This window comes from Apis florea, unplaced genomic scaffold (genome assembly GCF_048593485.1).
Source record: "Apis florea isolate Af1SG1 unplaced genomic scaffold, ASM4859348v1 contig_2897_pilon, whole genome shotgun sequence".
Classification (NCBI taxonomy): Eukaryota; Metazoa; Arthropoda; class Insecta; order Hymenoptera; family Apidae; genus Apis; species Apis florea.
The window spans coordinates 2,354,750-2,368,658 of NW_028256665.1; the positions used below are offsets into that span (position 1 = coordinate 2,354,750).

The 13,909-nt window shown below is 33.0% G+C and overlaps 3 protein-coding genes and 2 long non-coding RNA genes across 29 annotated transcripts in view; 3 read left to right on the forward strand and 2 right to left on the reverse strand.

Annotated features, from left to right (window-relative positions):
* Positions 1-4,172, forward strand: part of tok (tolloid-like protein 1 tolkin) — a 51,636-nt gene extending 47,464 nt beyond the window's left edge. For 2 of the 9 annotated variants that reach the window (XM_086907549.1, XM_086907548.1), the window contains 2 exons: positions 8-258; positions 330-2,694. In XM_086907549.1, the coding sequence (XP_086763675.1) occupies positions 8-258; positions 330-500 (422 nt within the window). In that variant the 3' untranslated portion in view covers positions 501-2,694. Of the gene's footprint in view, positions 1-7; positions 259-329; positions 2,695-2,757; positions 2,881-3,049 lie in introns of those variants that run through there. The other 7 variants (XR_015291910.1, XR_015291908.1, XR_015291905.1 and 4 more) reach the window with 7 other exon arrangements.
* LOC105735933 (uncharacterized) lies at positions 2,604-5,528 on the reverse strand. 7 transcript variants are annotated; one of them, XR_015291916.1, is made up of 6 exons: positions 4,622-5,528; positions 4,306-4,397; positions 3,904-4,025; positions 3,655-3,849; positions 3,337-3,468; positions 2,604-2,807 (listed from the first exon to the last, which is right to left on the reverse strand). It is a non-coding gene; the product is annotated as an uncharacterized LOC105735933 (long non-coding RNA). The 7 variants fall into 7 exon arrangements; XR_015291912.1 differs by having other exon boundaries at positions 4,306-4,428; XR_015291915.1 differs by having other exon boundaries at positions 4,306-4,488.
* A 54-nt stretch (positions 5,529-5,582) lies between these two features.
* Positions 5,583-7,714, forward strand: LOC100864365 (tubulin alpha-1 chain). Its single transcript, XM_012488634.2, has 3 exons — positions 5,583-5,700; positions 6,209-6,431; positions 6,527-7,714. Exons 1-3 carry the CDS (start codon positions 5,698-5,700, stop codon positions 7,651-7,653), a joined length of 1,353 nt encoding a protein of 450 aa, XP_012344088.1. The 5' UTR covers positions 5,583-5,697; the 3' UTR covers positions 7,654-7,714.
* A 477-nt stretch (positions 7,715-8,191) lies between these two features.
* LOC147657715 (uncharacterized) lies at positions 8,192-11,761 on the reverse strand. Its single transcript, XR_015291925.1, has 2 exons — positions 11,595-11,761; positions 8,192-9,160 (listed from the first exon to the last, which is right to left on the reverse strand). It is a non-coding gene; the product is annotated as an uncharacterized LOC147657715 (long non-coding RNA).
* Positions 8,682-13,909, forward strand: part of LOC100867097 (uncharacterized) — a 103,986-nt gene continuing 98,758 nt past the window's right edge. For 9 of the 11 annotated variants that reach the window (XR_015291897.1, XR_015291899.1, XR_015291898.1 and 6 more), the window contains exons 1-6: positions 9,099-9,235; positions 10,133-10,259; positions 10,374-10,503; positions 10,586-10,750; positions 10,848-11,049; positions 11,141-11,265. Coding sequence is in view for 4 of the 11 variants with exons in the window: in XM_086907544.1 (XP_086763670.1) it covers positions 9,232-9,235; positions 10,133-10,259; positions 10,374-10,503; positions 10,586-10,750; positions 10,848-11,049; positions 11,141-11,265 (753 nt within the window). In the remaining 7 variants the exon portion in view is untranslated. Of the gene's footprint in view, positions 8,821-9,098; positions 9,529-10,132; positions 10,260-10,373; positions 10,504-10,585; positions 10,751-10,847; positions 11,050-11,140; positions 11,266-13,909 lie in introns of those variants that run through there. The other 2 variants (XM_086907545.1, XM_086907546.1) reach the window with 2 other exon arrangements.

Below are 13,909 nucleotides of genomic sequence, written 5' to 3' on the forward strand. Positions count from 1 at the left end.
TACACAGCTTGCGGTGGCCATCTGGTTGCAACGAACGAAGTGAGGCATTTGTACTCGCACGCGAGGTACGGTGTCCACAATTACGACCACAGAACCGATTGCGATTGGGCGATCGAGGCGCCACCTGGTAAAAACGTGCACTTGACGTTTGTCACGTTCCAACTGGAATCAGAGAGCGATTGCAATTACGATTTCGTCGAGGTTTATTCCGGCCTGGACACGTCTGGCCTCCTCTATGGACGATTCTGCGGAAATAGCGTAAGACACGACGAAATTAATGACGTATACACGAAATTAAGCGTGTTCTTCTTACGGTCACATTTTTCCAGAACACCACCGATTTTATTTCGATAAACGAGGCGTTGCTGGTAAGATTCCGAACGGACGACACGATATCGAACAAAGGATTCATGGCGCTGTTCGTCGCTGTTGACCGCCAGGATAGCGGCGAGAATTACGGTGGTTCGGAGGACGAAGACGCGGACGAGGAGACTCTCTGATCCGTGACAGGCCTCGCCAATCGAGTAGGCTACGGATTCCACATTGGTTCACTGTTGCGGAATAACGATCAAGGTGACGAGTAAATCTCCAGATTACTCGCCAGAGAAACGTTTCAATGGAATCCAGGACATATAGCCCGTGGCAAGTGTGAATCTTGCTCGATCGTCGAGGCCGCGAATCTTGTTTCATTCACGAATTACGCATTCGAACAAGGTGAAATGAATCGAATAATTAAAATATCGATCAATGGACTGGATCGGAAGATTTATATTCAACGATTAAACGGGTGAATAGCCGTTTTCCCTCGTGACTTAATCCGAGTGTCTCTCGTGTCAAGGATAATTTATTCCGTTAACGGTGACGTTAGATAACGGCTTAACCATTTGGATTAGCGATTTACGATCCTGAAATTCGGCCTAGGTTCAACCCGATCGTGCCATTGTACGTTTAGGTAGAGAGCGCATTATACTGTTAACTATTATTGAATTTCGAATCCAGTGAGAAACGACAGGTTTAAAGAACGGGAATGGCGAGTCAACACACACCTCTTGTCGACAAAAGTGATTTTCTGATATTTGATCGAACGTCGTCTCATCGGTGTACGGAATTGTTCAGAGTAATCGATATCGATGCGATAAAAAGGTATAAAGAAGTCGAAAAAAGGAATGAAAAAGGATATTCCACACTCGATCGACATTATTCTTTCAAACACTGCCCTGGAACAAATGATTCGATCACTTTTTTCTCGATAATCTAATTCTTTCCACTCTTCTCTTTTCTTCTCCTTTTCTTTTCTTTTCTTTTTTTTTTCCCCATCGACGTTTATGCTATTTTTCGAAACGTCTCTTTCCAAAAGATATACGTGAACGGATTAGTTTTAATGTCGCCATACAGGAATGTAGAACGAAAACGAGAGTCGTGTTTTAGAGTGGAATGGAGGAAGAAAAAAAATGAGGGGAAATTTTTCGCTCGAACCTATTTGAATATTGGAAATCTTTCAAACGACAACTCGTGCAAATAACTTGAAATAATCTAGATGTAAATTTTAGTTATAGCGCTGATCGATCCTGAAAAAAATCAGCGATAGAAGTCTTACGGCGAACCTCGAGCGACGACCGATTTCGATCGACGTTTCTTTTCACGAGGATCTCGCCAAACGTTTATTGTACATAGATAAAAGTTTAGACGTAGACGTCGTGCCGTTTTATATCGTAGTCATAGGATCGACGACGAAAAAAAAAAAAAAAAAATGAAATGTCTCGCTATCGTGTGAATTCGTGGATTTTTGATGGTTCTCAGGCTCTGTACTTTCGTCTGTGCGTCTCAGAACAATAAATATTTAAAAATATTTCGAATAATTAGGTGTTTACGAATTTGTTGAGGAATGAAATAATTCCAAAATTGACGTATTGTTAGGCATACGTTGAATCGACATAAACTAGACAATAGTATTCGATACAAATTATTGGTACACCGTGAAAGTTCAGCTAGAGCAAATAGAAATCTTTAATAAATTTATCGTAGATAATAATACTCTGGAGTTGCGATATTTTGGACACTTCGTATTAAACTTGCAGATAAACGGTGAGAAAGATTAAATTTAAGATCGAAGACGTATCCTATCGAATTCATCGAAATACTCGTGTTTCTGGCATTAACGAAACGTTATTCTTTGTACACTGTTTAAGAGAAAAAATAACATGTAAAAGATTAATGGCTAAAAATATTGTTCAAGAATAAGGAACGATATTAAATTTTCAAAATTTTTGCCAATTTTTCTACGTATTTCACTGCCCGGTGTATAATTTTCTCGATGGTACACGAAGAATTGAAAAAAAAGAAAAGATGATATAATAATATATTCTTATCTTCACGTTCTTTTTCTATTCTATCCGATGAACAATGAATAAGGTTTATATTAATTGGAATTAATTAAAAGGAAATGCGACGAACTTGAAGTTTCTTTTGCAGGTGTACACGTACACGTTCATAATGTTGGTCCTTCAGAAAGGAAAAAAATGAATGAAAAATTCGTATGCCTATAGATAATAAATACCTTGTCATTATCCGACGATAAGAGCAATATTAAACGCCGCGTCAAGTTCCTTTTTGTAAATTATATGTGATTTATTTGTTCTCAGAAATACACGTTATAGGCACTCTATATATTACTAAGCAAGTATATACAACTAATATAAGTGTTTATTCTATTAAAAAATAATCCTTAGCCTAAATTAGTTTCCTTTGTCCTTGTAGATATCCATCCTTGATGTCGTCATTTATATCATCATCATAGAAGGAATATTCTAATGAGAAGCAGAAAATAGAACAAAAATTATTAAGTGTTATTAGATATCACGCGTTCAGAATTAATCATTGGTAAATATGATAACTTTGATTATTAATGCAATAATATTAAATGTAAATTATCTTAGATAAGTATTTCAAAGTTTTTTTTTTTTTTTTTTAATTAAATAATGTAATATTCTTGAAATGAAAATTTTATCTCCTTTCTCAATTTTATTCAATTAATTATTTATACGAATAGAGATGAAGTACAAATATAAACATTGGAACATTGGCTAACTATATTTGGAGAACAAGATTGCTACAAATGCAAGGACAATAAGCGCGTGGTCGATCTGTTACATCATCGTCCGGTACTCGGTAATACCGGTATCGATTATGTTAATATTGAAGATCAATTTTCATGATCGCAACTAAGAATAATATTTATTAGTTACTGTAAACTTGAATCATATGATAAAATAATAATAGGAAGGAAAAAATTAATAATAATTTATCGATAGGTTAACACTCTTTCCAAATTCTTACCTGAACAAAGTTATTGAGAATTGATAAAACTTGTTTAACAACTTTCTAACTTATTCAATAAATACGAATAAACTTTGCATTTTATTGAACAGATAATTATTACGTGTTTGTAGACTGTCCAAGTACCATAGCCTAAAAATATTAATTCAAAAAATTATTCTGACCACACACTGATTCGAAAATAATTATTTTTCTTTCCAGACAAAATAATAATCATCAAATAATTTTTGAATTCTCTCGAGGATGAATGAAATTGTTTTTGCGTGCACATCATACGGATGAGTTATTTATTTTCTCTGGCAATGTACTGTGCCCCACCCTGCACATCTCTTCCAGAAGAGAGGATCGTTGCGATTTACTGCTTTCCTTAGGCAAGATCCGGCTGTCTGTGACCAATTTTAGAAAAAGTGAACGGTCGACTGGCATAGGTGGCTCTCTCACAACGGCTCTCATCTTTCCTTAACGCTTCTGCATATAAAGGAATCAACAGAGCGTGTTCATATAATTCAGAAGCTGGAAAAAAGAGTTATGTAGTCATGATCGATACACATTATCATATTAACGAACCTTTGCTATATTGTTTTGATTTTTGGCGATGTTGATTGATTCTTATGACGATATTGATTTCTTCTCAGAAATGGAAAATGGCCACTTACGTAATTATATTGAAAATCAATATTTTTCTCTTCCTATTAAAAAAAAGAAATTTAAGTAAAAGAAAAAAAACTTAATTTAAGTTTTAAATAATTAATAACGAAATTGGATCTTAGATATTTAAAGATGTAATCAATATCAATTAGATGGTGATAATAAAAAGAGATAATTTTTATCTTTAATCTTTTAACAATTTTATCACGAAATAAATATAATTGATGACTGACTTTCACAACATGTTAATTGATATTTTTCAACAAGAAACAAGATCTTCTCGTTTGCTTATAATTTCACAATTCTAAGATCTAGACTTACAGGTAAGTCTCCCGAATAGAAATTCTGCGACGCAATGTCTATTCTTAACCAATGGACAAGTTCAACGCCCATATCCCGCTGTAGTTTTGCAACTAAGAATAAGTATACCGTTGTTTTGCATTTCTCCATCGGACAGTGTTTTTAAACATTGCAAATGTAAAAGCAAAATCAATTATTATAACTCTATATAAATGTCACATTCATTTTATTCCTCATAATTTTCGTCATAATTGCTTCAAAATTTTTTTAATGATGTATATAAAAGAAAAATAATTTACAGTTTTTGTGTTAAAAGAGTGGAACAAGTACTACTTACAGTGAACTTTCTCTTGTACATCTTCTCATATGTAATGTGAAATTTTGATGACAATCTTCTCGTGAAACATTATGATGGAAGAAATTTGATTTGTAACTGTGTTATATTTGCAACGTGTAATAAAAATTATGTTTCCAATATATAATCTTTCAGACAATAAATATGATAAGATTATTTAAATGTAATTATTTGTGAAAAACGTAATATCATGAAAAATTCTTGTAAAACACATTGTTTTGTAATTAGAATTCATAAAATTATGAATAGTAATATATATTATTCCTGAAAAATTATATATGATTATGATTATAATAATTATAATTGTAATCGTAATATAACGTTTAATATATTTTAATCTAAAATTCTGATATTTATTTTTAATGAAAACGAAATTAATATATTTTAATTACATTCTCATTTTATACATACATGAGTATTGAATGAAAAAGACGTGTATCTTCTTAAAAATATCATTTTAAAAATTAATTTCATTCATAAATGCCATTATTTTTAGAAACGAATTGTAATATCAAACTACTAACATAAAACAATTCTTTAAAATATTCAAAAATAATAAGATCTTCTTGGACTTTATTCCGTTGAACGATAATTCAATTCACGCTTGAATAAATTAGAAACAGTTATATTTCCGTACTTGTTATAATACACGTACTTTATTGGGAATCAATTGTCATGAAGTCAATGAACAAGAGTTATTATATATCAATTTTCTTGCTGCGCCCATCGAAATTTGTAAAATCAATAAAATAAATGTCGCATGACAGAAGGATACTATATTTCGTGTGTAGGAAACATGCGTAGAGACGCCGTGGCGTTCTGCGGTCTCTTGTCGGCCAATCGGAGTTTAGGATGAGGTCATCAGCAACCAATGATGGTGCGCCAAAAGAGTCGATAGTCAGGGGTATAAGATCCCGTTGCAAGCGTCTCTCGCGCATTAATCGTTTGGTGTTCGACTGTTTCGTCGTGTGTGGTTGATAGCAGAAGTTCCATTACTTGCTTTAACTATCGACTACTCACTTTCTACAAGAGCGTAAACCACATCCCTAGACTTCAAAATGGTGAGTAAATATTGATAAGAAAGTAAATTTGTAGGATATAATCAGAAGTGTTATTTCTGGATAGTTTGGTTGCAACGATTACAACCGGCCGGCTCCGCCCATTCCGTTATGACTCATATTTAGTAACTAGATACCATTAAAACAGTTAAATCGTTTAGCTTGGATAATATTCTTAATAAAATTGATTAAATAATATGTTTTTCATAAAATTGGTTTAAGAAAATGAATCGCTTTAACGCAATTTCATTGTTTCACGTCTATTGATTGGCAGGGAATGTACGCGTCGTTTTAGGCTACGCGATCGATACTTCGCTAATGATGGCTGTCAAATATTCTTTATATAAAATCATTTTAAATGTGTTATTGAAATTAAATGCAATATTAAATTTTTATGATATAAAATAAAATATAAAATATAAAAATTTAATAAAAAAATTTACTAAAAAATTTTTTTTTAATTTTTAAGGAAATATTAACTGTTATTTTATAATTTATTTATATTTTTTAGCGTGAATGTATCTCAATCCACGTTGGCCAGGCTGGAGTCCAAATTGGTAATGCCTGTTGGGAATTATATTGTTTGGAACATGGCATCCAACCTGATGGTCAGATGCCATCAGACAAAACCATTGGAGGAGGAGATGATAGTTTCAATACTTTCTTCAGTGAAACAGGTGCCGGAAAACACGTTCCCAGAGCGGTTTTCATCGACTTAGAGCCTACAGTAGTCGGTATGTAATTATTTTCCATTCATGGTTAATATATTATAAACAATAAATTAAATATTAAATTGAATAATTATTTTATTTTTAATTTCGTTTTGCAGACGAGGTTCGCACAGGCACTTATCGTCAACTCTTCCATCCAGAACAACTGATCACAGGCAAAGAGGATGCAGCAAACAATTATGCCCGTGGTCATTACACAATTGGCAAGGAAATTGTTGACCTTGTCTTGGATCGTATTCGTAAACTTGCAGATCAATGTACTGGACTCCAAGGTTTCCTCATCTTCCATTCCTTTGGAGGTGGCACTGGCTCTGGTTTCACATCTCTGTTGATGGAACGTCTGTCTGTGGATTATGGAAAGAAGTCAAAGCTGGAATTCGCAATTTATCCAGCACCACAAGTTTCCACTGCTGTGGTCGAACCTTATAATTCAATTCTCACCACCCATACTACTTTAGAACATTCCGATTGTGCATTTATGGTTGACAATGAGGCTATTTATGATATCTGTCGCCGTAACTTGGACATCGAAAGACCGACGTATACAAACTTGAACCGACTGATTGGTCAAATCGTTTCTTCGATCACTGCCTCACTTCGTTTCGATGGCGCTCTTAACGTTGATCTAACGGAATTCCAAACTAATTTAGTACCTTATCCAAGAATTCACTTCCCATTGGTTACTTATGCGCCAGTCATTTCCGCTGAGAAAGCGTATCACGAACAACTTTCTGTAGCGGAAATTACGAATGCTTGTTTCGAACCGGCTAATCAGATGGTAAAATGCGATCCTCGTCATGGAAAATATATGGCGTGTTGTATGCTGTACAGAGGAGATGTTGTACCTAAGGATGTTAATGCAGCCATTGCAACTATCAAGACTAAGCGCACCATTCAATTTGTCGACTGGTGTCCAACCGGATTCAAAGTTGGCATTAATTATCAACCACCTACTGTTGTACCAGGTGGTGATCTTGCTAAAGTACAACGAGCTGTTTGCATGTTATCCAATACTACTGCTATCGCAGAAGCTTGGGCCCGACTTGACCATAAATTCGATTTAATGTACGCTAAGAGAGCATTTGTACACTGGTACGTCGGTGAGGGTATGGAGGAAGGTGAGTTCTCCGAAGCACGTGAAGATCTTGCTGCTTTGGAAAAGGATTATGAAGAGGTTGGTATGGATTCCGCAGAAGGTGAGGGAGAGGGAGCTGAAGAATACTAAACTGTCTCTCATTGAGATTTTTCAATGACATACAATTCGAAATAAACGAATTGATTTGCAATTGTTATTTTCATGTATCTTACCTGTCCTTTATATATTTTCCCCAATTGTTTAATTATTTTTATGAACAATTAGAATTTAATAGTTCATCTAAGTTAAAGAAATTAGATAGATTCTATTCTATTTTTTTAGCAAAATTTAAAAATCAATTTTTATTAAAGTACACAAAACTTATATATTATATTTTGATATATAGTAGTAAATAGTATTCGATAAGATTCTTTATCGCTTTTTGTATGTTAGTAGTATAAATCAATTAGCAAAGGATTGTAAAAGTTTCAATTTTTTATGTTCAAAGTGTATTGCAATACGAATTCATATGTTTATGTAAAGATTATACGACGATTGAAATATAAGAACACGGAAATTTGTGGTTTCTAAGCATTGTCAATACACATTGATATAAATGATGGTAATTCTGTTTACAATTTACTTTATTTATACATAATTTATTTATTAAGAGAAAATGATAAAATCATTTACGATGAAAACGATAAAACTTTTTATTAAATAATATTAAAATTTCAAAAAAATTTGAAGAAAACAATGAATTGTTACAATATCTTTTGCTTTGTTTTGCATAATTAACTAACGTAGATTAATAACTAATTACATTCCTAATTTTTTATCTACAAATATTATTCGATAATTTTAAACATGTCATCTTGAATAGTTCAACACTCTCACAAAATACGTATTAGAAGTATGCATACAAATATATATAGCGCACAGTACTTTTGTCTAATAATTTATCGTACCTATTTGATATTTCTTATTGCGAATACAAGAATATCTCTTATAATTCTATCTCATTTTACTTTCTTAGGTATCGGTTCATCTCGTTTTATTCCAAATAACAAGAATAGATATCTTACTAAGAATCCGCCATGAGTCGTAGCTTCTAACACTTATTGCGTACACGCATGCGCAGTACGACAGTGCACGTTGGTGCATGTCGGTGTGCACAGTGGTGTGTAAGGCGGTATTTTGTTAAAAAAAAATTGGCGGTCTCGTTGGATTAAAAATTGTGCAAATATTATTTACAAATAATTAACAGTGCGCTGAAATGGATCGCTTGTTTGTTCAATATTGCAACGAATAATATGAGTGAGTGAATTCAATATTACTAAAAGTTTTCAGTAACATTTCCTTTGGGAAAGAATGCAAAAACCATAGGCTGGAATATCGATACGATATTATATTGATACGTAGAAACGAAAATGACGAAATATAATAAGTGTTAAATGAGATTTATTTAAAATCTATTTGTACCAATGCTCCGAGTCAGGTGTACCTGATGTCTTCTGCACATCGATATATTGTTTGCATATCTACTTGCGAGGCAAGAAGCTGTGCCTTGAATGTATGCAGTTGAGTGCAGCCCCTCCAACTCGAGTTCTCGCTGCAACGTTCTCCGGTTTCCTCAATCACGTTTTTTTCTCGTGTACTGAATAATACATATAAACTGAGACCATTTCAAAGAATGCTAACTTTATTTCATGACTAATTACGATAAGAATGAGTGAGTATTCCAATGGGAATGTTTGAATGACTTCTAGTGTGCTTATCTTGTAACTTAAGCCGGACCGTATATGAGACTTTTGTATTTCTGATAAAATATGCACACTTAGACATTCTACCTATATGAATTGCATATGTACACAGTAGGTTCACATTAACACTGCCAAATGTTGTACCTACACGTGTACTTGATTAATGTATTCAAGATAACTCAGGTGAAAAAATTTTATGTCGTGTTGCGTCTAATGCACTAAAATCAATTATTTTTTTTATAACTTAGGATTTTAAAGAATGGTATATAAAATTTGCTTTCGTAAATATTTTTCAACGTTTTTGTGTACGTGAAACGTAGTAGTTTTCGTGTGCCAAATGAATTATATGAAAATCATTTGACAGTTTTAAAATTGATAAAAATATGAAATATTTTCTAGAGGTTATATTCTCGATTTCTCGATTCTTTTGTTTTTTTCTTTTTATATTTAGTTAGAATTCGATACAAATATTTTCATATTTACAAATAAATATTTCAATAAACTAAATATAATATAATCATAACTGTTGATTTTTATTAGCATTCAATTATATTCTTATATTTAGTATTTTTGCTGTTATATCTTATCTGTATATTATATATAAACTATATATCTGTTAACACTTGTTTTGTGTACTTTGCTCTTGCTTTTTGAGGTTAAAGATGCATGATTTTAACAATAGAATATTTCAAATATTGAAATATAATTTCAAAATTATATATTTGATAATAATTATTTATCAATTCTTATAGGTTATTATGAAGCAATGTTTTCAATATATATTATACATATTACTTTTTATTCAATAAATATCCATGAAATAATCTTCTAATTCTTTTTCTGACTTTTATATATTTTTTTTGCAGATCACTGCAAAGCCATGAAGATAAGTTTCTCCTTATCTTCGCTTCAGCCGCTGAACCATGGCTTAGAAAAGCATGGTCAAGCGGGTGTAGTAATAGAAAGGCCATACAACAGTCTCACAAAAAAAAGGTTTGTATAATCTTTTTATAGCAATAAATGTTTCATCTATATTATTAGTAAGTATATCTATTTATATTGTTTATTTATAATTATGTTGTAATTATGTTTGTTGATATTACACAGGAAAGATCCCAAACAATTTCATAATCAGCGTTTATGGACAAATCGTGAGGATTGTAAAGATGAGTTTTGGGCAGCAATACGATCTAATTATGATTATATTATGGACACTAATTTGATAGATAGTTGTAAAGTACGTACTTGATTTAAATATTTATCAGATAATATATAATATACGATATATATTATATTTATTTTTAATTTAATATTAATAGGAAGCTAATGGTGAATTAACATGGGATGAGACTGATGTATCTACACAATCATGGAGTTTAAAAGAAGTTAGTAGTCAGTTCTCAGAATTATATTCATGGCTGAGGGTTCTTCAAGAATTGGTTTATTCCAAGGAAGAAAATTTGTTAGATAAAAGTCTGCGTGCGGTACATATTATTTAAATATAGAATATTATATTGAATCTTTTATCCTGTGAAAGATTAAATAACTATTAATTAACATGTATTATTTATAAAATTTAAGGCTCACATGGAGGAGCTGCGACGTAGGGCGTATAGAAGAAAGTTATTTAACGAACAAGCTGCAAAATTAGTGTCACATGCCCCTGCTTTGAAAGATGAAGTGGCGTGGCGTGTTGACCATTTAAATGCAAAATGGGAATTGGTTGAACAAATGATGGCACCTGTTGATCGACTTGTATCCGATCAACAGGATATTTCGGCAGGTAATTCGTTTTTTAGTAAAGATTATAAATAATTCTAAAATTATAATTTCACGAATTCAATATTATTTAAATAAAAGATATTATTATACAGATTTTGAACACGAAGTGAAATGTTTGAGAAAATGGCTTCGGGAAATGGAATCACGCCTACAGCCTTTGAGTTTTCACGTAGATTGGACTTTAGCAGAACTCGAGGAAAAAGCAGTGGAACATATGGTGAGTGAATAAAAATAATTTGTTGTAACATATTTTTGATAAATAGTACACACGAGCAAATAGTGCGCGAGCTATGCGTTTAGACATTGCAAGTCATTAACGCGACAAATCAATATTATAAATACGTCGTTTCCGTTTGCAAACCGGATATATGTCTTTATTGTTAACGGAAGCGGTCGACAACGCACACTTAAACAAGCGTACAGGATAAACGTAACTTAGTAATAGTAAATCGAGTGTGTAAATCTGCGAGAAATAATTTAAGAAAGCGATCGAAATCTATTTTTGAGGCAATCAATGTGAATATGAGAATAGTCGATAATTAATACCTGATATTTTCGTTGCAATTTCCTATTATTGCAATTGTGCGATCTTAACCAAGGATAACGGAGCAAGTTTTACTCTTATCTTGACGAGACGACAGCCGACGCACGTTCAGCACGATACTCTGTCGACTCTGTGCTGTATGATCAGGTGGGCGTTAGGAACCCGACTCGTGTTAGTTCCGTATCTTTCTACCGTGTTTTCTATCTTCTTCTTTCGCTCCTTTCCTCCCCCCTTAATTGCATCCCAACACAAAACACTGGATATGTACTGGACCTCGCGAATGTGTGCATAACTATAGCATTGTACAGTGTGAGTGTATATGTTTTCGAATTTTTTACTCGCTGCATATTGTATAGAAAGAGGTTTATTTCATTCTTCTCTCGTTGTATTTTAAAGTAATAACGCCTCGAAGAATATTTATACCTTGTTGTCTATGATTTTTACATTTAATCGTTTATATTTTTCGACAAATCAATTCATGCTAGAAAGGAACAAAATCGATTCGATCAGATAAGATACAATAAAATATACAAATATTTATTCAACACATATGATAATTCTATTGATGTAACGTAAGACACACATTTAAAATTTTTTGTTATTTAAATTAACATAAATATTTATTAAGAAAAAATTAATATCGTATAGTAGAGGTTTCGCTCGCTTTGTATAGATCCGCAAAAAAGACACGTAACTGAATAACAGAAAAAAGAAAAACTTAATGAACGTAACGTTTATCCTGTTCGCTCGGTAGATTAAACAAGGGTGAAAAGAGGGCAATTTATCTCATTTCCTGATTCAAGAGAAACGTGTAAATAGTTTCTCATGGATCCCACGATGGGTAGCGAATTAAGGATCGATCTTTGATATAACTTGCAAGTGACTTTCGTTCCCGTTCTCATACAGATCTAAGAAAATCTCTATAAGGGGAACAGTGAAAGTTCTTCCTTTTTCCATTGAATTTTTTGTTGACCTATGTAATTGCGTATCCTGATAACTCGTATCACTTCGAACTCGAGAAATTTTAACGTGGCCGCCGATCGATAAAATTGAACGAAAGCATCGGCCGAATAATTTAAATTTAGCTCTTTAAGCTGGCGCGAATAAATTTGTTTATGGCCTGGTTCGTTGCTCCCTGACAACGCCACATGGCAAGCTTAAGCAAATTCCGGGATCTCTTCGTCGTGAAAATTCGTCGTTTCCAATATCGTGTGACTGTACAAACCTGTTCTATAAATTGTTCCCGAGTCGCGTGTAAAAAAATAGTCAAGGTTGAAACGTGCTACCAACTTCGCGATTACGCAACCACTCGTTCTTTGCGTGAAAGCTGTTGTTAACGCGTGCGAAACCAGAGATCTAGATCGATTTTTTTAACTCGAGGAATTTTGATGAGATATAGAAATCATTGCAAATTAATTATTGAAAAAAATATAATCTGAAGGGATATAAATCGAAGATTCGACTCAATTTATAATAAAAACGGAGAGAAAAATTAAGGATACGTTCGTTTCGAATATCAGTCAGCCTCTCTCGAACATTTATCATCGCGAGCTTACTTACATTCACAGTTAATTAATTTCGAGAAACTCATTGTGCGCAGGCATCGGTGAAGGGGCCGATTTTTTTTGTACATTATCTCTCAAGTCGGAATCTCTCATACGCGCCATTCATTAAAACGCATCGTTTTACATCCACCAATGGGTGCAATGCGCGTGTACCCATTTACGTTGAATCGAAGTCGGGTTCAACCGATTAATCTATCATACGCGAGGTTTTCCAATTCGACGGTGAAAATAAGATGAAAGTCGTTATTAAGGTCGCGAATAGGTACTGTCGAAGGAAAAAGAAAAAGAAAATGCGAAAGAAGCGAGGAACGAAGAAGAAAAAAAAAAGAAATAAAGAGAAAGATACACGATAATGATGCGTATGCACGAGCAACGCATAATTTATTTTACGTCTACTATCGTTTATACGTATCGAATTTCAATATATCGATGAAGATTGATGGCGACATTTGTACCATGCGATGGAAATAAAGGATATACGTGTTATCAAACTTTCGTCGATGTTGGTAATTCGTGTAAATAAAAATTGAAAACAATCCGCGTTATTGACATTAGCGATCGAAGAAGAAGCGTAGAAAGTTTAAAAGAAGTATATAAAAAAAAAAAAAAAAAACAATGAAATACAAGGAGAAGTCTGATATTATAATTATTCGATAGGGAGCACGATTTATAAAAATTTAATCGTCTGCTTGTTTTAATTATCAAATCGTTAATCGTGAAAAGTGTGCGATTTACTGGAAATGTTAATTATC